The following is a 24,492-nucleotide window of genomic DNA, read 5'->3' as shown; positions in this document are numbered from 1 at the left end:
GCGCAGGAGCCATGGGCGCTGGGCAGCAGGCACCGCACGGGGTAGGCTGGGTGGAAGGAGACGGTGTAAGGAGGCTGCCCCTCCCCAGCCTCAGAGGCCGGGCTCTTGCCAGTTCACAGGACACGTCTACAGTCTGCTGGGCCCTGGCTGGCCCTGGGACACAGGACACTCGCACCAGGGTCTCTCTTCTGCCCAGACCTGGCCAAGGCTGGGGCCACAGGTCTAGAACCTTCCAGGAGGTCAGGACTGGGGCCCCTTGGGTGGACTCCCACCCCTGGGTGCACCCACAGAGCACCCCCAGCGCTTGGCTCCTGACATGACCCTGCCCCAGCCCAGAGCCGCCCCAGCCTGCTCCATCATCCCACGTTCTGATGTGGCCCCAGCTGCCTGCCCCAGTGCCTGGCCCCCACGAGCCCTGATCACCAGCCTGGCTTCTGAGGTTCCCAGAAGGGTCCCCAACAGCACACCCAGGCATCTTGTGCTCAGCCTCAGTGACCCCCTGGGTCCCTACCTTCCTTCTGGGACTCACCTCACTGGCCCCTGACACCCCCGACAGGCTAGGGCACTTCTGTCCAGCCCAGCATGGAGTACCCTGCACTGTCTCTGCCTGGCGGGGGGGCTGCCTCCTGGGAGCACAACACACCTCCCTTCCCTTGGGCTCCCACCTACGACGCTCCCCAGCTCCCACAGCACGTGCATTGTTGGGTACAGGAGCCATCTGGCCTGCACGTAGCAGTGCTCAGCAATCACTGGTGGAAGAAGTGTGTGTAAGTGCGCCGGTGGGAAGGCCTGCAGCTCTGGGTGAGGACAGTGGGACCAGAGGCACCCCAGGAAGGAAGAGAAGGGGCGTCTACTCACGGTAGCTGGGTTGGCCCACACAGCCTTCCCCCAGGGCGCCAGCAGCAGGGGACACATTGTCATAGCAACAGCCGAACTGGGAGCCCCGACACTCGCTGGGCTCATTCTGCTGGGCCTGGGGCTGGTGGGCACTGGGGGCCTAGGAGGAAGCCCGGGACCAGGAAGTCAGAATGAGTCTGGCTCTTGGTGGGGCCCTGGGCTGCCTGGAGAGGACAGCAGGGAGAACTGGGCAGAACTGGGAGCCGCAGGTGCATAGCCCCAGCCAGGGGTCAGAGGCCAGGAGGGTGTTGATGGCGCCCAGCCCAGGACCCTTCAAAACCCCCGTGCCCTGGAGATGGTCACATCAGTGGGCTTGCAGGGCCCTCCCTGGACACCGTGTGGGCTTGGAGATGGACTCCTGTCTCTACTGCAAGCCTGCCGCTTACCGTGGAAGCCACGGCCCTCCACCCAGGCCTGCCCGATGTGTTGTCACCGCCGTTAGACCTCATGCAGCCAGCGTGATGGGGTCCCTCCGCCACAGACACCCCGTCGGGGCAGCACCCGTACCTAGGCAGGCATGGCACAGCCCTCCCTCGCTGCCCAGCCCAGACTCCCACCTTCCAGGGACCCCAGCACCCCAGGCTCTGAGGCACCCGCACGGAGTGGCCTGGAAATGCCCCAAGATCGTACAATCGGGGCACTCAGGCCAAATTGTAGGAGGCCTGTTCCTGAGCTCTGCGACTCGCCCCAGCCCCAGGCCCCCACCACCTCTCCTCTCCGACCCTGGCCAGAGGTCAGGGGGCAAGCCACCCAGGCGGTGCCTACCGGCTCTGCTGACAGGAGACCCCAGGGCAGCCTTGCCACTGTGGCCCAAGGGATGCCGTGTGGCCATCAGGGCAGCACCCGTGGGGGCTGTATCTGCAGTCACCAGGCCCTGAGCTGGACCCTGGGGGCAGCCGGTGTGGGGACTGCTGCAGAGAGGGGGCTGGGCCCCGGGCTGACAGACGGGGGTCCTGGTCTCCTCTAGGGTGATCCCAGGAGGAGGGCTGCTCCTGGGCTGTCCCCCACATGTCTCTGGGGTCTACAAAGAGTAAGCAAAAGACACGTCGCTGTGCCACCGGGCTCCCACCACTCTGCCCAGCCAGGCTATCTGCCTGCACCCCCAGACCCTCTCCACTTCGCCGTCCTGGGCCTCTCCTGGCCTCCTCCAGGCCCCATCCTCTCAGAGGTGGCGGGGCCCTGGATGGGGGCCGTAGCCAGCTTCTCACCTGAGGCGGGGGGTTCCTGAGGACCTGAAGACATCTGGGGTTCCCTGGCGTGAGTGTGCACATCCTGCACGCTGGGGACCTCTGCGGGAGCCAAGGCAGCAGTGTGGGTACAGAGGAGAGGAGGGAGGGCCCAACCACAGTCAGCTCTGACCAGCACTGGCCCCACCTGACCATGAAGGCAAGGCCTGGGGGTGCCTCAGCAAAGGACAGTGCAGGACCCGTGGTTTCAGACAGACTCCTGTGTGTCAGAGCCTGCAGTCACACAGCAAAGGATGATGGGAGGAGATGAGTACGCTTTGTCCCCCAGAGGTTCACATGGTGGACATCTGTCCCCAGTGCAATGGTGTGGGGAGGTGGGAGGCCTTCAGGAGGTGTGGTGGTGTGACCCACCGGGATGCGCCTTTGTTAGTTCATTAACGCCACCTCACAAGAGGAGTATCACAGTGTTGCTGTGTCAGGAGCGGGTTAGTTCTTGCAAGTGCCAACTGTTGTAAAAGACGTGGGCTGGGGTAGTGCAGCAGCAGAGCAACTGAACCTGCACAGGAAAGTCCCAGGTTCTCATCCCGGCGCCTCTCTGAGCACATCGGGCTGGCTGAGATGGGGGCTGATCGTGGTGTGAGAACCCATTGGAGGTGTCTGTCTCTCACCAATAGATAAACCAAAAAAATAAATAGGGGCCAGCAGGTGGCACGGTGGTTAAGGTGCCACATCCCACATGGCCGACCATGGTTCGAGTCCTGGGCCTGGCGGCTTGAGCACATGTGTGTGCATGCCCAAAATCCCGAGGGGAGAATAGAGAAGAGATTGTGGCATGCCATCCCTCTAACAGTGACTTCTCACTTTCCCTTTGTCTAGCTCTCTCTGTCTCTCTTCCTCTCCTTGGCATGTGACTCATCCTATAGCAAACTAAAAAATAAATAAAATTTAAAAATCCACATACAACTTCTGACTCCCCCAAAACTTAACTGCTGCTAGCCTACTGTTGACCAGAAGTCTTACCGATAAGTCAATGAAAACATACTCTGTATATTATATATTGTATTCTTAAAATAAGCTGAAGAAAATATTAATAAGAAAATCCTATGCCAGAATACATTTCCAGCTCTGCACTGTGCTTTCCAACACACCTGCCAAAACAATCTATGCGGCCCGGCAGCTCAGGCCTGTGCCATTCGGGTCAACTGTCTGAATAGCTTGGGTCTGGACGACCCTGGTGGACGTGTAGAAAATCTTCCACTGTATTTGTCACAGCCAGGCCTCAATCTGGGGCCAGGCTGACTGAAATTTTCTCCCCAGACTGGTCACCCCTAGACAGTCCCCACAACCTTCTGGTCCTCCATTCGCAGTCCCCTGGCTGGAAATGTCCACCAGCTGTTCCTCTGTCACTTCAAATTTGACCGTCTCTCTGCCAAACCAGCCTGCCGTTGGTTCCCCCTGGAGTGGATCCTCCCTTCCTTCTTCAGGTTTAGGCAGGACTGACCCCGCACACCGTCTGGGCACCAGGCCCTGCTTGACCCTTGCCCTCAGCCACAGTCTCTCTTTGGGTTCCCACAGGCTATGCCCAAGGCTCCTACCTCCCGTCTGTCCCCACCTCACCCTGACCCCTAGGTCTGGCTGGGGCCAGATTTGTCCCTCTAGGTAGTTGGCCCTGAGCTGGACCCTGGGGGCAGCCGGTGTGGGGACTGCTGCAGAGAGGGGGCTGGGTCCCGGGCTGACAGACGGGGGTCCTGGTCTCCTCTAGGGTGATCCCAGGAGGAGGGCTGCTCCTGGGCTGTCCCCCACATGTCTCTGGGGTCTACAAAGAGTAAGCAAAAGACACGTCGCTGTGCCACCGGGCTCCCACCACTCTGCCCAGCCAGGCTATCTGCCTGCACCCCCAGACCCTCTCCACTTCGCCGTCCTGGGCCTCTCCTGGCCTCCTCCAGGCCCCATCCTCTCAGAGGTGGCGGGGCCCTGGATGGGGGCCGTAGCCAGCTTCTCACCTGAGGCGGGGGGTTCCTGAGGACCTGAAGACATCTGGGGTTCCCTGGCGTGAGTGTGCACATCCTGCACGCTGGGGACCTCTGCGGGAGCCAAGGCAGCAGTGTGGGTACAGAGGAGAGGAGGGAGGGCCCAACCACAGTCAGCTCTGACCAGCACTGGCCCCACCTGACCATGAAGGCAAGGCCTGGGGGTGCCTCAGCAAAGGACAGTGCAGGACCCGTGGTTTCAGACAGACTCCTGTGTGTCAGAGCCTGCAGTCACACAGCAAAGGATGATGGGAGGAGATGAGTACGCTTTGTCCCCCAGAGGTTCACATGGTGGACATCTGTCCACAGTGCTATGGTGTGGGGAGGTGGGAGGTCTTCGGTGGGAGGCCTTCAGGAGGTGTGGTGGTGTGACCCACCGGGATGCGCCTTTGTTAGTTCATTAACGCCACCTCACAAGAGGAGTATCACAGTGTTGCTGTGTCAGGAGCGGGTTAGTTCTTGCAAGTGCCAACTGTTGTAAAAGACGTGGGCTGGGGTAGTGCAGCAGCAGAGCAACTGAACCTGCACAGGAAAGTCCCAGGTTCTCATCCCGGCGCCTCTCTGAGCACATCGGGCTGGCTGAGATGGGGGCTGATCGTGGTGTGAGAACCCATTGGAGGTGTCTGTCTCTCACCAATAGATAAACCAAAAAAATAAATAGGGGCCAGCAGGTGGCACGGTGGTTAAGGTGCCACATCCCACATGGCCGACCATGGTTCGAGTCCTGGGCCTGGCGGCTTGAGCACATGTGCATGCATGCCCAAAATCCCGAGGGGAGAATAGAGAAGAGATTGTGGCATGCCATCCCTCTAACAGTGACTTCTCACTTTCCCTTTGTCTAGCTCTCTCTGTCTCTCTTCCTCTCCTTGGCATGTGACTCATCCTATAGCAAACTAAAAAATAAATAAAATTTAAAAATCCACATACAACTTCTGACTCCCCCAAAACTTAACTGCTGCTAGCCTACTGTTGACCAGAAGTCTTACGGATAAGTCAATGAAAACATACTCTGTATATTATATATTGTATTCTTAAAATAAGCTGAAGAAAATATTAATAAGAAAATCCTATGCCAGAATACATTTCCAGCTCTGCACTGTGCTTTCCAACACACCTGCCAAAACAATCTATGCGGCCCGGCAGCTCAGGCCTGTGCCATTCGGGTCAACTGTCTGAATAGCTTGGGTCTGGACGACCCTGGTGGACGTGTAGAAAATCTTCCACTGTATTTGTCACAGCCAGGCCTCAATCTGGGGCCAGGCTGACTGAAATTTTCTCCCCAGACTGGTCACCCCTAGACAGTCCCCACAACCTTCTGGTCCTCCATTCGCAGTCCCCTGGCTGGAAATGTCCACCAGCTGTTCCTCTGTCACCTCAAATTTGACCGTCTCTCTGCCAAACCAGCCTGCCGTTGGTTCCCCCTGGAGTGGATCCTCCCTTCCTTCTTCAGGTTTAGGCAGGACTGACCCCGCACACCGTCTGGGCACCAGGCCCTGCTTCACCCTTGCCCTCAGCCACAGTCTCTCTTTGGGTTCCCACAGGCTATGCCCAAGGCTCCTACCTCCCGTCTGTCCCCACCTCACCCTGACCCACAGGCTGGGGCCAGATTTGTCCCTCTAGGTAGTTCTCATGGGGCTAAATCTGCATGAAGTGCTAAAACTCTACAACTCAAGGTACTAAAAGCTATAGCTCTGGGCTGGCATGGGTAATCATGGTTCAAGTCCCAGACCTGGTGGCTTGCTTTCTTACTTTCTCTCTCTCTCTCTCTCTCTCTGGTGAACACATGTACCCTATAGCAAAATTTAAAAAAATAATAATAAATAAAATTGAATTTAAAAAGAAAAAAGTGAACCAGCAGTTGGTGTAGTGGCTAAGTTGCTGGAACCCCAAGTAGTCGACCGCGGTTCACGTCCCAGACTCGGTGGCTTAAACTCTTGCCTGGCATGTGTGTGTGCATGCCCAAGATCCTGAAAGGAGAATAGAGAAGACGGGATTGCGGCGTGGCCATCCCCCCGGGAGGGTGATTTCTTGCTTTCTGGCTGTCTGTCTTTCTGGCAAGCAAAAACATCCTATAGCAAAAACATCCCCCCAAAAAAAGAAAAAAACTCAAGCTCTACAACTTTCAATGGCTCCCCGGGTCTATTAGGTAAATGGAGACTGAAGCCTGAGGCCTGAAACCCTCCAGCACCCACCCTAGCCTTGATACCCACCTTGATACCCACCCTGCATAGACACTTCCCACCCAGTCCCCTTGATGAGCCACCCCTGAACTGGGGGATTCCCAGAGCTACTGAACATTTAAAATATTGCTAGAGAAACTAGGAAGTGGATTTTAAATTCAATAAACTGCAAATAATGTAATACTAAATTTACAAACTAATATTTAATTCATTAATTGGAAAACACAATTATGTTTAAAACAATTTGAGCATAAATCTACTTTTTCAACTGTTGATTTTATGAAATATGACTATAGATCTAGTCCAGTGAAAATTTAGCACTTGAATTGAGATATGCTGTTAAGTGTAAACAACGCATTGTATTTAGGTTTTTGGTTTTAAGAGAGATTTTTGTAGGACGTGTGCTCTCATAGGAAACAGAGACAGAAAGCGAGAAATCACCCCCCAGAGACGGCCACACCACAATCCCTTCTCCTCCATTCTCCTCTTGGGATCTTGGGCACGCACTCACATGTGCCTGGCGTGAGTTTAAGCCTTCGGGTCTGGGATTCGAACAGTAGCTGACTACATGGGAGTCCAGCAATGTAACCATTATGCCATGTGCTAGTCCCTAGTTTTAAAAAATCGTGTAAAAGAGAATGTAAAATATCTCAACAATACTCTCAGTATACATTTTTTTTTTTTGGAGAGGTTTTTGCTATAGGATGCATGTGCTTGCCAGAAAGGCAGAGAGAGACAGAGAGAGAGAAATCACCCCCCAGGGGGGATGGCCACGCCGCAATCCCTCCTCCTCCATTCTCCTCTCGGGATCTTGGGCACGCACGCACACGCGCCTGGCATGAGTTTAAGCCACCGGGTCTGGGACGCGAACCGTGGTCGACTACATGGGAGTTCAGCGACATAGCCATTATGCTAACTGTTGGTCCCTAGTCTCAGTATACTTATTACATGTTTAAGTTATCGATACTGGGTTAAATATTTATTTTACTTTTCTAAATTGCCAATTGCCAGAAGGCACATGTGTTTGCCAGGGTAAGACGGAGGGAGAAAGCCACTCCCCCAGTGGGGTGTGGTCACGCCACAACCCCTTCTGCTCCACTTCTCCAGCCTATTGGGTTGTGCCCACACGCACACACATGCCCAGTGTGCTTCTCAGGGCCCATATTCTAACCAGGTAGGAGTTGACATACAGACAGCACCCCTACTCCTTGAGAAAACGGCCCTGGGGTGTCAACAAGAGAGGAAGAGAAGACAGAGTGGGGTGTCCACCCTTACTGGGTCTTTCTGGGTCTCCCCGAGTCTGTCCCTCAGTTCACTCCCCTTCCTACAGGGCCCAGGCCAGTATGCACTACGGCATTAGTTACAGGGCCACACACATCAGAAGAGCTCTTGGGACTCCAGAACTGGCCCTCACCCAAGGGAACTGGGCGAGGGGAGCTGTCCATTCCAGGGGTGGTGCTCTTAGGGCTGGGGTGGGTGCCGGAGGGCCTGGCCACCTTCCTCCTGTACTTGGTAGCTGATTCATTCAAGGGGCAGTCGGGGACCTACCGTGCGCTGGGTGAGTGCTGTGGAGGTGGAAAGAGGAGTAAGGGAGTCGCCCTGTACAGTCGGCAGCACAAAGGAACGTGTGAAAAGTGACACAGAAGTGACAACATGCTGTGAGCGATGCTGAGGGGGAAGATGTTCCCGAGTGGGGTTAGTCAGGGCTGGCTCGTGAGCTGCACGCGAGGTGGCCTTTACGGAAGGGTGAAGATGCGGAGGAGTGGCACGGGCTGAGGCCGAGCAGGAAGAGCTTGCTAGGTCTGCACTGAGTGGGAAGAGCTGGGCCAGGCTCCTCCGTCCTTACCCTGAGGAAGATGGCAGGGCTGCGTGTTACAGGGCTCCGCGTCTGCAGGCTTCGACCACTGCAGGCTCCCACAGTGGCTGGGTGGCCCGAGGGCACAGACAACCTGTCGTCTTCGAGTGCCCGAGCTGCAGCTCTTGGAACACTGAGGGCCACAGGCAGGAGTGGAAAAAGAGAGACCCTGAGGCTGGGCTGGGGTCCCCACAAGGTAGAGAGGAAGGGAAGGTGCACAGGGCCACCGGTCAGCTCCAAGGACATGGCTCCTGGACAGTCACCCATCGGGGACCTCAGGAACCAAGGATGGGCAGTAGATTGCAGGTGGCACTCACTAGACCCCAGATGCCAACACGCCAGGCCTGGTCACTGAGGGATGGACAGTCCTCGCGCACACAGGGCTCAGTGAGTGGTGGCTGGTCCTCCAATGAGCATGCCGTGGCATGGAGCAGAGACCCCTCGTCACCCCGGCACATGACACTCCGCCATCGGACGCCGGCACCGCAGCTGACAGAGCACTGCAAGGGCCAGGCTGTCAGCAGGAGCTCACCTTGCCCAGAGGAGCCATGCCAGGCCCCAGGCCCAGGGAGGCTGAGCCACTCCCCTGAAGCCACACAGCCCGAACCAAGGCTGACGCAGGCTAAGGGGCAGTTTTCACATCCCGCAGACTGCTACTTGAGCATGTATGAGGGTCCCCGAAGTAAACTGAAGCCCCAGATGCTGCCCCTGCCTCGCCCTGGACAATGTACCGGCCTTTCCCACCCTGCCCCCGGATCCTGGAGGAGGAAGAGGAAGCCTGGGGGACCTGGAGACCCAGGGACCTGCTTGGCCCCAGCTATGGCCACAGCTCCAAGAGACCTGACGGGTCGCTTTACCTCCCCGGAACAAAGGCTCCAGGGCACCCCCAACCATAACCAGCCCCCGATTCTGCCTCAGCAGCCCCAGCCTGGGCCGCACCTCACCTCTCCCCAGGGCTCTGGGCTCCAGGCTGCGCAGCGCTGCAGGTTGCAGGCCTGGGTGGTCGGTGGCTTCCCGGGAAGGCCAGCACACGCCACCTCCTGGGTGGCTTCCTGGACGCCGGCCCCATCAAACAGGACACAGTAGACAGTGCGGGACTGAGAGCCGCCTCCGCAGGAGGCTGAGCAGGGCGACCAGGGCCCTGTCTTCCAGCTGGCAGGGTACGGGGTTGGGTGAGGTTGACCAGGGGCAGAGACTCACACAGGGAGCCGACCAGGAGCCGGCAGGTGTCATGGTGGTTAAAGTGCTGGATTCACGCAGGGAGCTGGCCAAGGACCTGCTCCTGCCCCTCAGCACCAGCCTATGTGGTGGGGCCAAAGCAGGAAGGTGGAGGCAGGCCTCAGCTGTCCCCACCACCCTGGGCGGGCTCTGTGGCAGCGACCTTCTGACTTGGAGCCTGGTTGCCTCCCCCTCAGCTCTCCTGTCCCCACCCTGAGTCCCCTTTCTCCTCACTAGGTCTCCTATCTCCCCAGTCAGATGGAAGGGGCTGAGCTCACCGCGCAGGGAGCGGCCCTGCCTGGGGCTGGGGTGCACAGACCAGAGCAGAGGACCGCACCCCACACACCATGCGGAGCCAAGCCCACCACCAGTCCTCGAGCCAGCGCCACCAAGGCGGGCTGTGGAAGGAGCTGTACCAGGCCCGGCCACAGGTTACCTGTTCCTACACGCAAGCTGGACCACGGCACGTGCCCCACTCCGGCCGGCGCAGGAATGAGGTCCTTGTGCACGAACAAAGGCAGTGCCCATGCCCACAGGCCCCTGGGGCCCTCTCTGGCCCACCTGCAGCATCTGAGAGCCAAGTCCTGGCCGGCTCACATAGACAGGGCCCTCGGGTACCTTGCCCAGCCCTCCTGTCCCCAGCCCAGACAGCACTGCCCGGGCACATGGGGGTAGAGAGAGCAGCCCGGGCCTTAATCTCAGGGCCCTCATGGCCTCCTCTGGTGACAGCTGCCACCCCACACTGGCCACAGCTGCAGGAAGCTGGGGCTCTCCCATCTGCTTGCTCTCCCCTTACAGCAGTCCAGGGGGCCCACCCCTCCCCACCCAAGTTCTTGGGCCCACCAGGGTAGAGAGGCTGGCCAGGGCCTCACCGCTTGGCATGTGGGCAGGGATGAGGGTTACAGGAGCGGTGGGCAGCCGGCCGTGGTTGGTGCTGGCACATGTGGTCAGGGTAGGCCTCGTTGTCGATGGTGCAGAACACCAGGCGGGACTGGTGACCTGCAGAGTCCCACCCAGGCGGCAGCCAGTCAATCACCATTCACCCAGGGCATTCTCCAGGCCAGGTGCCATGCTAGACACACCCCACTGTCGTCTCAGTTAAGTCACCAACCACGCCCCCATGGGAGGTGCCACCGTCATCCCTGAGGTACAGAAGAGGACATGGAGACTCACAGAGTGTTAGCTGTGAGTGCCAGGGCCCTGCTCGGACACCTGGTCATCAGCTGCTCATCAGCCCCAGCCTGGCCGCTGTTCCAATAGAGTCCTGTCTCCCAGGAGATGCTGCTGCCCCCGGAAGCCCTCCCTGGGTTCACCTAGCTGAGGTCAGGGTCATGGAGTCGCCCAGGACCCCTGGTCTCTCTCAAGGCAACCTCATGCCATGGGGATTTCTGTCCTGCTTGTCCGTTGCCCCCCACAGCCTGCCTCTGGGAAAGGTGCCCACCCCCCCCCAGGGCTGCCCACATGTTCACCTCCACCACACTCGGCGCTGCAGTCCCTCCACGAGCCGTGGCTCCAGCTGAAGCCGGGACGGGGGCTGCCCAACGGCAGGTAGTACTCGTAGTGCACCCCCGGGTTGGGCTCCTGGCTGATGAGCTGCCACAAGGTGGCCCGTCAAGGTCCACGGGGTGCCACCTACTGTTGGCTGGCCTCGGGCCAAGACCTCCCCCACACACTCCTCGTGCAGGACCTGGTAGCCTCCCAGGGATCAGGTGCCACCACTCACCTCGACAACCAGGGGCTCTGAGGTGGGGCCCCGGGCCTGCAGCCGCTCAGGGGCCAGGTCCCCCTCAGTGCCCCGCTCGTACTGCAGGATGGTGCTGGCCACCGGGAGGGCCCCAGCTGCCTCAATGGTCCAGTGCCCGTTGAGGTAGTATTCCCCGTGAACGTTCTTCACGGCTACACATGGGACAGGGTGGGATAGCCAGGGTCAGTGGAGCAGGGGGACAGCCCAGGTCAGTGGGGTGGGGACACCACACCATGCGGATGCTGGTGGCCCCCGGGGGAACAATAAGGATCTGGTTGTAGCCTGATGGGCCAGAGAGACAGGAGGTGGGGGGCAGAGTGCGGGCCATCCTCCCCACACCTCCCCGACCACCAAAGGAGCTCCCTGGGGGGGGTCCTCACTGCCTATGACACAGCCAGGATCGGGGAGGGGTACACAGGCTAGGCTGCTCGGACTGTTCCCAGCAGAGGAAACAACTCTACAAAGGAAGAAGGGGGGACGGGGGCAGCCGAGGGAGGAGACGGGGACGGGGGCAGTGAGACATTGGAACAGGTGAGTGGGCCAGGTCCCCACTGGCGCGGGGACATGGGGGGGGGCTCCTGCAAAGAGTACAGCCTCTGCCTTCTGGCCATGGGGGGCCTAGCCACAACCTGAGCCAATCAAACCTTCTAGGTGCCATGAGGGCCAACAGGCCTGAAGCCTGGGCCAGAGGGCAGACAGCAAGGAGGGCGCTGACAGACCTGCCTGGACCATGCAGACCCTGGAAGCCCCATGCTTCCCCCTCTGAGACCCCACCTCTTTGGAGGTCATTGGCGTCAAAGGTGCCCGAGACAGGGTAGCAGGCTGTGCCGTCACCCCCACACCGCAGACACTTGTCCTCCTGCTTTGCCGAGTCTAGCTCGTGGTCACAGCCCACAGCCTGCCAGGCGGAGGTGAGGGAGAGATGGGAGAGCAGAGGGCGTCATGGACACGCCGAGATTCCATCCCGGTCGGCCCGTCCCTGACGTGGTACCTCTGCAGTCCAGGCAGGGCAGGGGCGATGGGGGAGGCTTCAACAGCAAGCCAGGGGTGTCTGAGTCAGCCTCGGATCTGGTCTGTGGGTGCCCACCATCCCATCTGTCTCTAGCACCCGTCTCCCTGTCTCTGGCAACACCCTATTTTCCTGCAGAAGCCAGCTCTGGCCCACAGTTTGAATGGAGCTCCTCAAATGTGGGCAAATCAGTGGGTGACACCCCTCACTCAAGGTGAGCCCCAAGTCAGGACCAATCAGAGGCAACAGCAGGCGGCTGAACTGTGGGCACCAGGCCCCCTTTCCCTGGAGTTGCCAGGCTGGGATGGCAGAAGCATGCAGCTGCTGGCCACCACCTTCCTGCCTCACAGGAAGAGCTGACCCGATGCTGAGCCTGACGCTGACCCCGAGGAGAATATGGCCAAGGCAAGGGAGCGCATTCCTCGCAGCATTGGCCAAGCACTGCAGCACCCCTCCATGGCTACTCTGCTAAAGGTAGTCCTGGCCAGGTCCGGGACGTGCCACCCAGAGGGTTCCTCCTGAGGGGCTGGTGTGCTCAAAGGGCAGAGGAAGGACACCATGGCATCTCTGGAGGATGCAGGGCTCCCCAGGAGCTAGGCTGGGTGTCCTGGTAACTTGAGAAGACACCCAGTTCATGGCAGGCACTTGGCCCTGATAGTGGCCACAGGCAGACACCTGCAGTAGGCCCTCAGCCAGCTCGGGGGTGGGGGCCGGGGAGGGGGCAACTCACCCGGCAGCTGCCCTCCACACAGACGTCCCGTTTGCCAGGCTCACAGGGCGTCCCGTCCACCACGGCCTCCCTGTGCTTGTAGTAGAAGTTCTCCCCCTTGGGAATGCAGTTCAGTGCACACTTGTTTGGGGCTGAAGTGAGCAAGAGGGGGAGCCGAGCGCCCAGGGTCAGTGACGCCTCCACCCCTCCGGCCCACGGTTATCCCAGCCAGAGTGGTGCGTGGACAGGAGCCAATGGCACACAAATGGCTGGAGAGAAAGTCCTGGCAGCAACCCCCCAAGTGGCACAGAATCTCTGCCTCACCCCAGGGAGAAGCCACTGCATCTCTGGGGATCAAGGTGAAGAAAAAACCCCAGAATATGGAGAAAACTATACACTTAAAAAGGACCACTTCCACATTATTTATGATCATTTAGAAACATTAACAAACTACTCTTCAAATAAATTGGTTATTGAGCCAACTCCCTAGCCTGGTAGTTAAGACAACCAGATCCCAGCTGACTGTGTGGTTCAAGTCCTGGACCCAGCGGCTTGAGAAACCAGGCACATGTTCGTGTGTTCCCAAACTTTCTAAAGGAGGGAGACATGGAGGGGCAAGAATTGTGGTGTGACCATTCCCCAAGGGGGGTACTTTCTCATGTCTCTTGAGTGCACACACACTCTTAGCAAAAACGAACTAAGTAAGTGAGTTATTGGTGGAATGTTATGCACGTTGACTATGTAGTTGAAATGAATATGAAGACCGTGCAGTAAAGTGGGAAGATGCTTAATACGTCTCCACCCTTAAGCTGGCCCTGAGACTCAGGAGAGCTCCAGACTTGTATCAGGAACCCTTCCGGATGCAATGCCCTCTGAGTACGCATTTACCACTGTGCCACCATCTGGCTCCTTACTTTACTTTTAAAAATATAGTTTAAAATTTTATTTATGTATTATTATTTTTTAAAGAATTATTTTATTCAGCTTTATTTATTTTAATTTAACCAGAGAGGAACAGAGCAAGAGAAAGAGAGAGAAAGAAAGAAGGAAAGTGAGAAAGCAAGCCACCAGATCCGGGACCAGAACCGTGGTCGGCTATGTGAGAGTCCAGCATCCCTAACCACCATGCCACCTGCCAGCCCATATTTATGTATTGCTATTAAATTTGCTATAGGGCACATATGTTCACCAGAGAGAGAAGGAAAGTGAGAAAGCCAGCCTCCAGTCCAGGACTCAAAGAGCACTCAGCCGTGTAGAGTCTAGCCCCCCGGCTCCCCCCCCCCCGAACTTACTTTTAACATACGTCCTGCTCAGGATCCAGGAGCACTGAATGCCAAGGGCTCCCCTGGGGCCGCTCCCACTGGCCAAGGTCCCTCCCCCAATACATGACATAAATGTTGGTTGATTTGGAATGTGGAGTGCCTTGGAGTTTCCAGGAGTCATTGCAGGAAGCAGTAAAAACATACTCAGATTATCCACCCGGGTATTATCCTAATGAGTATTATCTACTGTTACTTCTGACTCATCTAAGATGTTTTACTTACATGCTAGTGTTTGTTTCCTGAACTGTACCCCTAAAAATGAATGATCTACACTTTCCTCAACTCCCTGCAGAGCAGCAGGACCATCACATGGCTCAAAGTAGCACAGATCGCCATAGCTTTGTTTGAAAATGCTATCTACATGGGGTGGGGGGAGTGTGCTGGAACCTCTAGTGAACAACTGCCATTGTTGTGCTGTGATAGGCACAATGCTGGGGCACTGGTGATCTTTAAAAATAAATTTGATGATGGGCTGGCAGGTGGCATAGTGGTTAAGGGTGCTGAATTCTCACATGGCCAACTGTGGTTCGAGTCCCAGACCTGGTGGCTTGTTCTCTCGCTTTTCCTTTCTCTTTGGTGTAATTGAAAAAAAATAATAATATGAAATGGAATTAAATTAAATAATGAATAATTCTTTTTTTTTTTTGAGAGGTTTTTGCTATAGAGCACGTGCACTCGCCAGAGAGAGAGAGAGACAGAGAGATAGAAAGCAAGAAATCACCCCCCAGGGGGATGGCCATGCTGCAATCCCTTCTCCTCCATTCTCCTCTCGGGATCCTGGACACGCACGCACACGCGCCCGGCATGAGTTTCAAGCCACCGGGTCCGGGACACGAACCGCGGTTGACTACATGGGAGTCCAGCGACATAGCCATTACGCTAACTGCTGGTTCCCAAGAATAATTCTTTAAAAATTTTTTTTGATGAAACCAGCAGATGGCATAATTGTTACTACATCACTGGACTCCATGTAGTCGACCGTAGTTCGAATCCTGGACCTGGCGGCTTAAAATTCATGTCGGGTACATGTGCATGCATGCCCAAAAATTCTAAGAGAAGAATGGAGGAGAAGGAGAAGGGATTGCAGAATGACCATTCCCCGCTGGGGGCTCATTTCTCCTCGCTTTCTGCCTGTCTCTCTCTGTCTCTCTGGCAAGCACATGTGCCCTATAGAAAAAAAAAAGTCTCTCTTAAAAAAAATGGGACCAGCTGGCATAATGGCTATGTCGCTGGATTCTCATATAGTCAACCACAGTTCGAGTCCCAGACCCGGTGGTTTGAACTCACACCAGGCATGTGTGCATAAGTGCCCAAGATCCCAAGAGGAGAATGGAGGAGAGAGGAGAATTTATATATATATATATATATATATGATGGGGGCAGTGCGATGGTTAAGGCACTGGACTCCCTACATGGCCAACCACGGTTCAAGTCCTAGACCTTATGGCTCAAAAATCACACCGGGCTTGTGTGCTTGCATGCCCATAAATCCCAGGAGAATGGACAAGGGATTTTGGCTGGCCACCTCCCCTGGGAGGCTGGGAGGTGATTTCTCACTTTTCCTCTGATGAGTGCAGGTGTCCTATGGCAAAAGCCTAACAACTGTCTGTCTATTCATTTAATATTTGATCAGCCCAGCAGGTGGCTTAGAGGTTGAGACAACTTCACAGCTCCCGCTGGCCTGACTTGAAAATCACGCCAGGCGTCTGTACCAGGTGCCCAAAATCCGGAGAGAAGACCAGAGAAGGGGTGAGCTGTGGTCATCTCCCCGGGGATGATTTCTATGTCTTCTCCAGCGAGTACGTGCACCCTGTAGCAAAAACTAAATAATAATAAGATATACACATGGGGCCGGCAGGTGGCCTGGTGGTCAAGGGCACTGGACTCCCATATAGCAGTTCGAGTCCTGGACTGCCAACTTGCTTTCTCACTTTCCCTCTCTCTCTCTCTCTCTCACTCTGTCCCTCCTTGGTCAAATTAAAATAAATAAATAAAGGTAAATAAAATAATTCTTTAAAAATGCATATAGCCATATTTCATCAAGCACCTATAGGATGGTAGTGAGAACTGTGAAGTCACCGTATACAATAGATCCCCTCAAGAGGTGGCCAGGATGGCAACGCCAGGGCCCAGGCGGCAGGGACTCGGCTCAGCCCCGAGAGGTGACCCATCGCCCCACACCACCCCTGCTGTACTTACCGCCATAGTAGGGCAGCCACCTGTACCGTCGGCCCTGGAACTCCACGCCATCGAACTCCGCGCACTGCTCCGCTCGGAAGTCCCGGGCGCCATCGGGGCAACTCTGCGGGGCAGGAGGGGAATATGGATCCAAAAGCTGACTGCGCTGGCCCGGGCGAGGAGGTGGAAGTGCAGGGTTTTGCTCACAGTCCCCCCCTCCACCCCGTCAGGTGGGGAGGGCAGGGGAGTAGGGATGGAAGGGATGGGGGGTGGACCCAGAGGTCCTCCAATTCCTGCCCCCACCGGCTTTCTGTGCCCAATGCTCAGTCTACCTCCTGCACCCCCACCCCGCTTCGTCCTAGCCCAGAAGGCCGGTCCGGCCCCAGGATCCCTGGGCGCCCCCCTCCAGGGTGCTTTGAGCTGTGGAGGGCGAGGTGAGGGGTGAGGAAGGGGCTGCCAGTGCAGCCCTGCTCGGAAACCGGCAGGTGGGCGCCTGGAGGGTGGACTGGGAGGCTGGTGGCCAGGGGAGGAGCGCGTGCCCCCCACGGGCTTTACCTCCACGCGGCAGGAGCGGTGGTTCCTGGCGGGGCCCACGCAGCTGGAGCCTCCATCTCTCCTGCGGGAGTTGAGCATCGGGAAGACCCAGGCCCCTGGACCCCACATCCCCGCCCCGGTTCCTGGGGCTTGCCTGCTGCTGCCCGGTCTGTGAGGCTCTCGGGTGGGCCACCGTGCCCCAGAGGGGCAGCAGGGTGAGGAGGGGCTGCCTGCACACATCAGTCCCTCGGGCAGGTGTAATTCACCCCCCCTTCCTACTTGGGAGAAGTAAGACTGAGGAGCCGACTACGCTGTGGTTCGCTCAACCCCCACGGCTCAGCGTCCTACCCCCACTTCAGAGGGACGTAAGCTCTGCCCTGGGAGAGAAGATCGGCGCTCACCCACCTGGCGAGGTGAGTACCCGAACACAAGGCCCTTGAGAATAATGAACAGGCCCCTGAAAGGAGGCCTCTACTCCTCCTTCTTTTGCACCCACCCCCTCTGGGGAACCAAGCGGAGTGCAGAGCCGGAAGTAAGCGCTTAGCGAACCCCCTGAAGTGGGAAGCTACCTGACAGAGCCCTGCCGGCTAAGAAGCCGCAGGAGTAAGGCCCGGCTGAAGCCTTGGTCAGCTCAGGGGGTGCGAGATGCTGCACCGGCTGCCACGGGCTCTGCGGTAGGAGCCAGAGACCCAGAGGGGCGGGGAGGCGGCTCCTCCGAAATGAGGCTGATCGTGGGGTGAGCGTGCGGGAAATGATCTGATTTCTGTACTCGACTTCTGCTGCTTCGAGAATGAGCCGTAACTCAGCGGCCAGCCCCCCTTCCTCCTGCCCTCTGAGCGAGCAGGTCCATGTTGACTCCCCTACCTCTGGGAGTAGCAGGGGCGCTCCCGAAAGCTGATGCCCCCTCCGCAGGTCCGGCTGCAGGGGCTCCACTCACCCCAGGGGCCCCAGGTATCACTCTGACGCTTCACGTTAGGAACCTGGAAAAGATGACAGGCTCCAAAACCTGAGTCAGCATCAGGCTCAGAGAGCCTGAGCAGGGCGCGTCTCACCCCAAGGGGACAGGCCTAGGCTTCCTGGGGGACCTTCTGCCTAAAAACACTCCCTGGCCCTTTAAGCTCTAGCGACTCCACCAGGCACCCCAAAACACAATCATTTACACAATTAGCCAGCTTTCATTAAAGAGAACTGGAAGCCAGGCCTAGAGTCTGGAGTTCTAGGGGCCACCTGGGGAAGGGACCCGGTGGGCAGGGGCAGTGTGAGGGCACAGGCATCTGTGAGTCCCCACTGATGTGGGGGAGAAGGCCTTGAAAGGAAGCAACCGAAGTGATACAGGCCAGGCCCACCCCCTCACTTGGCGGTAGTTTTCTCATCTGTCCAAGCAGCCACCCCCAGCGCCATCTCCTGAGCTCCCGCCAATTTGCCAGGAAGGTTGGGAGACCAGACTGCCAAGCTGCAGGTGGAGAGTTCTCCCCCTCCCAGCGATGAACTCTGGCCAGTGCAGTCTGGTTTGAGACAAGATGTCTGCAAAGCATCCCTTGAATGAAGCGCGTGCATCACCAGAGGCTTTCTGAGATACAGACACGAAAAGGGCCAGAAGAACGGGCATGTCCCTGTAGGTGAGGCCCCATCACTGCAGGGAATGTGGCCTGTGGGAGCGCCAGGCAGCGCCAAGGGCTAGAGTGGAAAAGACACACCCAGCTTGGTTGTGCCCCATGTGGTTGTGCCCCAGTTCTGGAAGTCTCTGTAGCTCTGGCCTTTTCAACCAGGAACTTAATAGAATCCTCTGTGTGAGTAGAGGGGGTGGGTCGTGGTCTCTTCCTGTCAGTCTGTGGCAGAGGCTTCCAGAAGACTTCGATACCAGTCTCCACTTCTCCCATTGTTTTTTAGCATTCACCACAGAGAAAGATGGAGAAAGAGAGAGAGGAGCGAAAGAAATACCCCCAGCGGGATGCTGTCACGGAGCAGCCCTTTCTCCATCCCGTTGGAATCATGCATAAGTGCCTGGTGTGTTTTTCAACCCGGGGGTCAGGGGTCAGGGGTCAGGATTTGACCTGTATTCATCCATGTGGACTCTAGCCCCTTACCCACTAGGCTATGGGGCTGCCATCCCCCCTTCTCCCATTGTGAGAGAACCCTTGAAAAAAATGGACTGTTGGGACCAGCAGTTGGCATAATGACTATGTCGCTGGACTCCCACGTAGTCGACCGTGGTTCAAGTCCCGAACCCAGTGGCTTAAACTCACGCCGGGCACGTGTGCGTGTGTGCCCAAGATCCCGAGAGGAGAATGAAGGAGAAGGGATTGTGGCGTGGCCATCCCCCCTTGGGGGGGGGGCGTTTCTCACTTTCTGTCTCTCTGTCTCTCTCTGTCTTTCTAGTGAGCACATGTGACCTATAGCAAAAACTTCTCCAAAAAAACTCAAAAGGACTGTTAGCTGGGTACCTGGCTCTCTAAATTAACAGAATACATTCCCCAGACTTCCTTCAGCTAACTGTGGCTACCTTGCTAGGTTCTCATCAATGAGATGTAAGTGTTGAGCAACAGCCTCTAGTAACCTCCCCAAGAGATAGTTTGCAGTTGCTATTTGTCCTTCTTCCTCCTATACTCCTTTCTCTGGCTGGAAAGCAGATGTGATGGCTGGAGTTGGAGCAGCCTTATAGACTATGAAGTAACTTAGAAACAGAGGTTGCAAACAGTGAAACAGGATAGAAGGCTCCTAGCTTGGAGGACTTTGGGATAGACCAACTCTGGATTTCCACCGTGGGTGTTTATGTGAGAAGGGGATTAAGTCCATCTTGCTGAAGGACTATTATTTTGACTCCACAACAGAAATATAATCCTGTCGGATATAGTTTCCCACCAGGAAGATCTGATGCTTTGCAGCTGGTTTCAAAAGTCTGTGCCACACATGTACTTTACAATTTAATACTCAGAACAATCCCATGGCCCCATTGCATGGATAAAAAAGTGAGGCGGGGGAACCAGCAGTTAGCGTAATGGCTATGTTGCTGGACTCCCACGTAGTCGACCGCGGTTCACGTCCTAGACCTTGAAGCTTAATACTCACACCAGGCATGTGTGCATGGTAGACAGCTGTTAGACCTGGTTTTTGCCAGGAGGCAGACTGTGTACTGAAAGCTGTGTCCCATTTGCTGGAAGGGGAGCTTATTTTAAGGTGCCACCACACAGGAATGTCGTGAAGACATCACTCCATTTTGTAGAGAAATAAGTCAAATGGTAATGTGGAAAGCAAGCTTTGGGGCCGGCCTGTGGCCTTGTGGTTATGGAAGCTTGCCCTTGTTTAGAGCAGAACCCTGAACCAGAATGAGCCACACGAAACTAGCTGACCACACACAGAACCAAGAGGGAAGGACTGGTCAGACCAAAGGTCTTCACTTCACCTTTTAAATCATCTACTGCTTCGGTTCCAAGTGGGACAGTCCCCAGGCTTTCAAGCCAGCAAACCAAAATAGCCAAGTGTTCTCAATGAAATTTAAACCAAAATGTGCTTGGATCACGTTTCTCATTTAAAAAGGAAGCTACTGGGGCCGGCAGATGGCATGGTGGTTAAGGGCGCTGGACTCCCACATAGCTGACCACAGTTTGAGTCCCGGACCTGGTGGCTTGCTTTCTCATTTCTTCTCTCTTTTTCTGTGTCTCTCTCTGTCTTTCACTGTGTCCCTCTCTGGTCAAATTAAAATAAATAGGAGATCAGCAGGTGGCATGGCGGTTGGAGTGCTAGACATTCCCACATGGCCGACCACAGTTTGAGTCCCGGACCTGGTGGCTTGCTTTCTCATTTCTTCTCTCTTTTTCTGTGTCTCTCTCTGGCCAAATGAAAAACTAAATGAATGAATAAATAAAATTATTATTTATTTTTAGAGAAGCTTTTGCTATAGAACGCTTGCACTCGCCAGAAAGACAGAGAGAGACACAGAGACAGGAAGTGAGAAATCACACCCCAGGGGGGATGGCCATGCCGCAATCCCTTCTCCTCCATTTTCCTCCTGGGATCTTGGGCACACACACACACACACACACACACACGTGCCTAGCGTGTGTTTAAGCCACCGGGTCCAGGACTCGACCCGCGGTCGACTACATGGGAGTCCAGCGACATAGCCATTACGTTAACTGCTGGTCCCAATAAATAAAATTTTTAAAATTTAAAATAAATAAAGTTAAATAAAATAAATATTTAAAAAACAAATTAAAAGGAAGCTATTGAGTTTTGGGGCTCAGGGGTGACTTTCCAGGGACAACCGGCAGCCCAGGCTGGATTCTGACCACCACCACCCCTCCACACACACGCACAGCATCGTCATGCTATAAGGACTCAGGGAGCGGCCCTCAAGGAGCTGTTGCTTTCTCTGCCTGCCAGCCTGGGCCTGATCACTAATTTTTCCCTGCCCAACTTCTGTCTGGATGTTTGTCTGGGCTCCTCAGCACAACAACAGGCACCTCCCCAAACCCGCCCTTCCCTGGGGCTAGGATGGGCTGTGCTGATGTGACCCAGGCAATGATGGGTACCCCTCCACGGAGCCCTGTGGCTGTGAGGATGAGGGGAGGGGGAAAGCAGGGCCGTCCATGGGCTGAGCCATGGCCAGGCAGCTTATGAACATCCTGCTGTTTCCTGCCCCCAGCGCTGGGGGGGCCATGCCCACTTGCCCAAGGCCACCCTGTGGGCGGGACTGAGGAGGCCTAGTATGTCTGAATCTGTCTGAGCCCGACTCTGCCCACTGGTCCAAACAGCCTTCCGAGGAAGGAAAACACATTCCGTCACGAGCAGCACGTGCACATTTCGTTTCTCTGTAATTACCCGAACCACGAACACCACCATGGAGGGAAGCCAGAGGAGCCGATCCAGCCAGCCTCACCTGGGCCTGTCCTCGCCTGTCTCCTGCTGTTGTCAGCACCCCACCCCGACACCTCCAGCTCCCACCTGGAGCAATCAGGAGCCCCGTTCCTGCTACACTTTGCCAGGGGAGTCAGTTGCCCAACACGCGTGCACATGTGTGTGCGTGCTCATGTGCACACACACAAGGGAGAGAACAAGCGAGCACACACTCGTACAAGCACCTGCGCGGGTAGGAGTGGACACTGAGGCAAGGCCTTTAATTATCTATGAAGGGTCTTTTAAAAGTTTGTGGAAAAAGCATATTATGAAAAACTATGCATGAAGGAGCCAGCAGGTGGCGTGGTGGCTAAAGGTGCTGGGTTCCCACATGCCTGACAAGGGTTCAAGTCCCGGGCCTGATGTCTTGCTTTCTCACTTTCCCTTTCTCTCTCTCTTTCTGTCTCTCTCTGATCAAATTAAAGAAATAATAATAACAAGTGGAACCAAATAAATAAATAATTCTCTAAAAATAAAACAACTATGCATGGATTTCAAATTTTTTTTTGCACCAAAAAACTTGTACTTTAATTCCATTTTCTTTTTCTTCTTCTCTTTTTTTTTTTTTTTTTTGAGGGGTTTTTGCTTTATTTTGTTTTTCAGAGAGAGAGCTTTACTATAGGGTGTGCGCACTCGCCAGAGAGACAGAGAGACAGAAAGGGAGAAATCACCCCCCCAAAGAGGATGGCCACGCTGCAATCCCTTCTCCTCCATCCTCCTCTCTGGATCTTGGGCACACACGCACATGCACCTGATGTGAGTTTAAGCCACCGGATCCAGGACTCAAACCACAGTCGACTACGTGGGAGTCCAGTGACATAGCCATTACATCAACTGCTGGTCCCTTTAATTCCATTTTCACCAGAAAGTTTTAAAGTCCCTTTGTACTCATTCACCACTGATAAGGATCCCAAGAAGAGGCTCAGACCCTGGATGGATCCTGCCCCTAGCTAGAACCAGAAATGGAGACAGCTGAGCTGTGAGCCTGGGTCACGCCCTTCCACCAGGTGTGGCAGGAGAGGGGACAGGGGAGACGGCTCTCATTCTGAGCCACTCCCATCCCACCTGGGAGTACGACTAGCAAGAGAGGCTATTCCAGGTGCTTCTAAGAGAGAAAGGACCTGCTAGGTCCCAGGGCTTTGGGAACTTGGGTCTGCTTCAGCTGCGCGTCCACCACAGGCGGGCATTATGCCCCAAACTGGGGGACTCGGCTTGGTGATTTGCTTACGTGCAGCTGACACAGGTGGCTTGGGTTTCATAACAGGGTCCTGACCCAGTCATGGTGGCCTTTCCACCCAGGCTTTGGCCTTCACGTTGCTGGGCACCAGCTCGCTGAAGAACCTCAGAGTGTGGCATTTGGGGAGCAAGGTCCAAGGGGTGGCAAAGGTGTCCATGGGAAGGTGGCAGGTGGAGGAGGGGACAAGAGGAAGGATGACTGTAGCCACTCTGACCCTGGCCTGTGTTGGAAGCCTGGGGCTCTTGGAGGATGCCCAGTGCCCACCCTGCCTGCCCGACACAGTGCTTCAGAAGAGCCCTTCTCATCCTCGGCCCACCTCGCAGAGGTAGCAGGACCTCTGGTCTTTTCTCAGGGGCCCTTCCTCTCTCACTGCCTGCCTGCCTCCCCAAGGAAGCTGCAGGCCTGGCTGCCTCTGCACCCTCTACTCTGCCAGGCACCAAGCAGGACAGCACCCTGCAGCCCTCTCTCCCACAGGCAGGCCCTGCGGTCTGGAAGTTTCCCAATATATTCTTAGAGAGCCCTGTCCTGGGGCCCCTGTTAATGAAACAGCTAGCTCCTGGGTCTGCTCTCTAAATTTGCAGCAGCACTGTAGCCACTCACACATGGCCATTTAAATTTAAGTGAATAAATTAAATTGGGGCTGGCAGGTGGATGGTGGTTAAGGGCACTGAACTCCCACATGGTCGCCTGTTGTTCGAGTCCTGGACCTGGCAGCTTGCTTTCTCACTTTACCTCTCTCTCTCTCTCTGGTCAAATTTAAATGGATGAATAAATTAATAAAGTTAAATAAAAATGGTTCTAAAAAAAAAAGAAAAATTAAATTAAATGAAAAGTCACTTCCTCAGCAGCAGGTGGTCACATGCTCAGTAGCCACCTGGCCTGGTGGGTACCCACGGGAGGGTAGATATCCAGAATGTTTCTGTCATCACAGGAGGTCCCACCCGGCAGTCTGGCCTAGATGCTAAACCCCAGGCTTGGACACGGAGGGCACTCCACACCTCTAGCCAAACCATCCAGCCCAGGGGCAGTTTTGTTGCAGCAGGTGGCAGGTGGGATGGGCCACCTAGTCCCGCACCTTGGTCCCAGCACTGCCCCCACCTGTCCTTGAAAGGTCTCTGGGGGAGAGGTTCCCGGCATTAGCCAGGACTCCACGCAGTGCACCGCCACCTTCTGAACGCAGGAGACGTCGTCGCCCCAGCACACCGCGCCCTGCCTGAGTTCTGGGCACCCTGGCAGTGGCGCTGAGGTCCCAGCCCTATCTGCAGGAGCTTAGGGTAGACTCTCCTCTTCCCACCCGACTTCCCGGACATCGCCCCTCTCCTGGGAGGCCTCCTGGGCCGGTGGGCTCCAGCTCGCCACAGGGTCCTCCCTCGAAGCGGGCAGGGTCACACTCACCGAGGACGTGGGAGTCGGGGCCAGCAGCAGGGGCGCCAGCAGGAGCAGTCGTAGCCGCATCTCCGCCCGCGCCTGCGGGGGAGGCCGCGGGTAGCGCCGGG

At 56.1% G+C, this 24,492-nt stretch overlaps 1 protein-coding gene across 1 annotated transcript in view; it reads right to left on the bottom strand.

Annotated features, from left to right (window-relative positions):
* The window catches only part of PAPLN (papilin, proteoglycan like sulfated glycoprotein), a 33,102-nt gene extending 8,641 nt beyond the window's left edge, over positions 1 to 24,461 (bottom strand). The window contains 18 exon segments of the mRNA XM_027769106.1: positions 3 to 46; positions 859 to 997; positions 1,284 to 1,404; positions 1,663 to 1,918; positions 4,088 to 4,168; positions 8,141 to 8,282; positions 8,467 to 8,649; positions 9,094 to 9,301; positions 10,240 to 10,366; positions 10,837 to 10,960; positions 11,091 to 11,263; positions 11,313 to 11,393; positions 11,886 to 12,009; positions 12,851 to 12,981; positions 16,351 to 16,453; positions 16,885 to 16,945; positions 17,728 to 17,843; positions 24,392 to 24,461. Of these exon segments, the coding sequence (XP_027624907.1) occupies positions 3 to 46; positions 859 to 997; positions 1,284 to 1,404; positions 1,663 to 1,918; positions 4,088 to 4,168; positions 8,141 to 8,282; positions 8,467 to 8,649; positions 9,094 to 9,301; positions 10,240 to 10,366; positions 10,837 to 10,960; positions 11,091 to 11,263; positions 11,313 to 11,393; positions 11,886 to 12,009; positions 12,851 to 12,981; positions 16,351 to 16,453; positions 16,885 to 16,945; positions 17,728 to 17,843; positions 24,392 to 24,451 (2,274 nt within the window). The 5' untranslated portion in view covers positions 24,452 to 24,461.
* Positions 24,462 to 24,492: the final 31 nt, after the last annotated feature.

This window comes from Tupaia chinensis, unplaced genomic scaffold (genome assembly GCF_000334495.1).
Source record: "Tupaia chinensis unplaced genomic scaffold, TupChi_1.0 Scaffold148607_1, whole genome shotgun sequence".
NCBI classification, from domain to species: domain Eukaryota; kingdom Metazoa; phylum Chordata; class Mammalia; order Scandentia; family Tupaiidae; genus Tupaia; species Tupaia belangeri.
The sequence above is the reverse complement of the archived record's forward strand: the minus strand, read 5'-3'. Positions and strand labels throughout refer to the sequence as shown.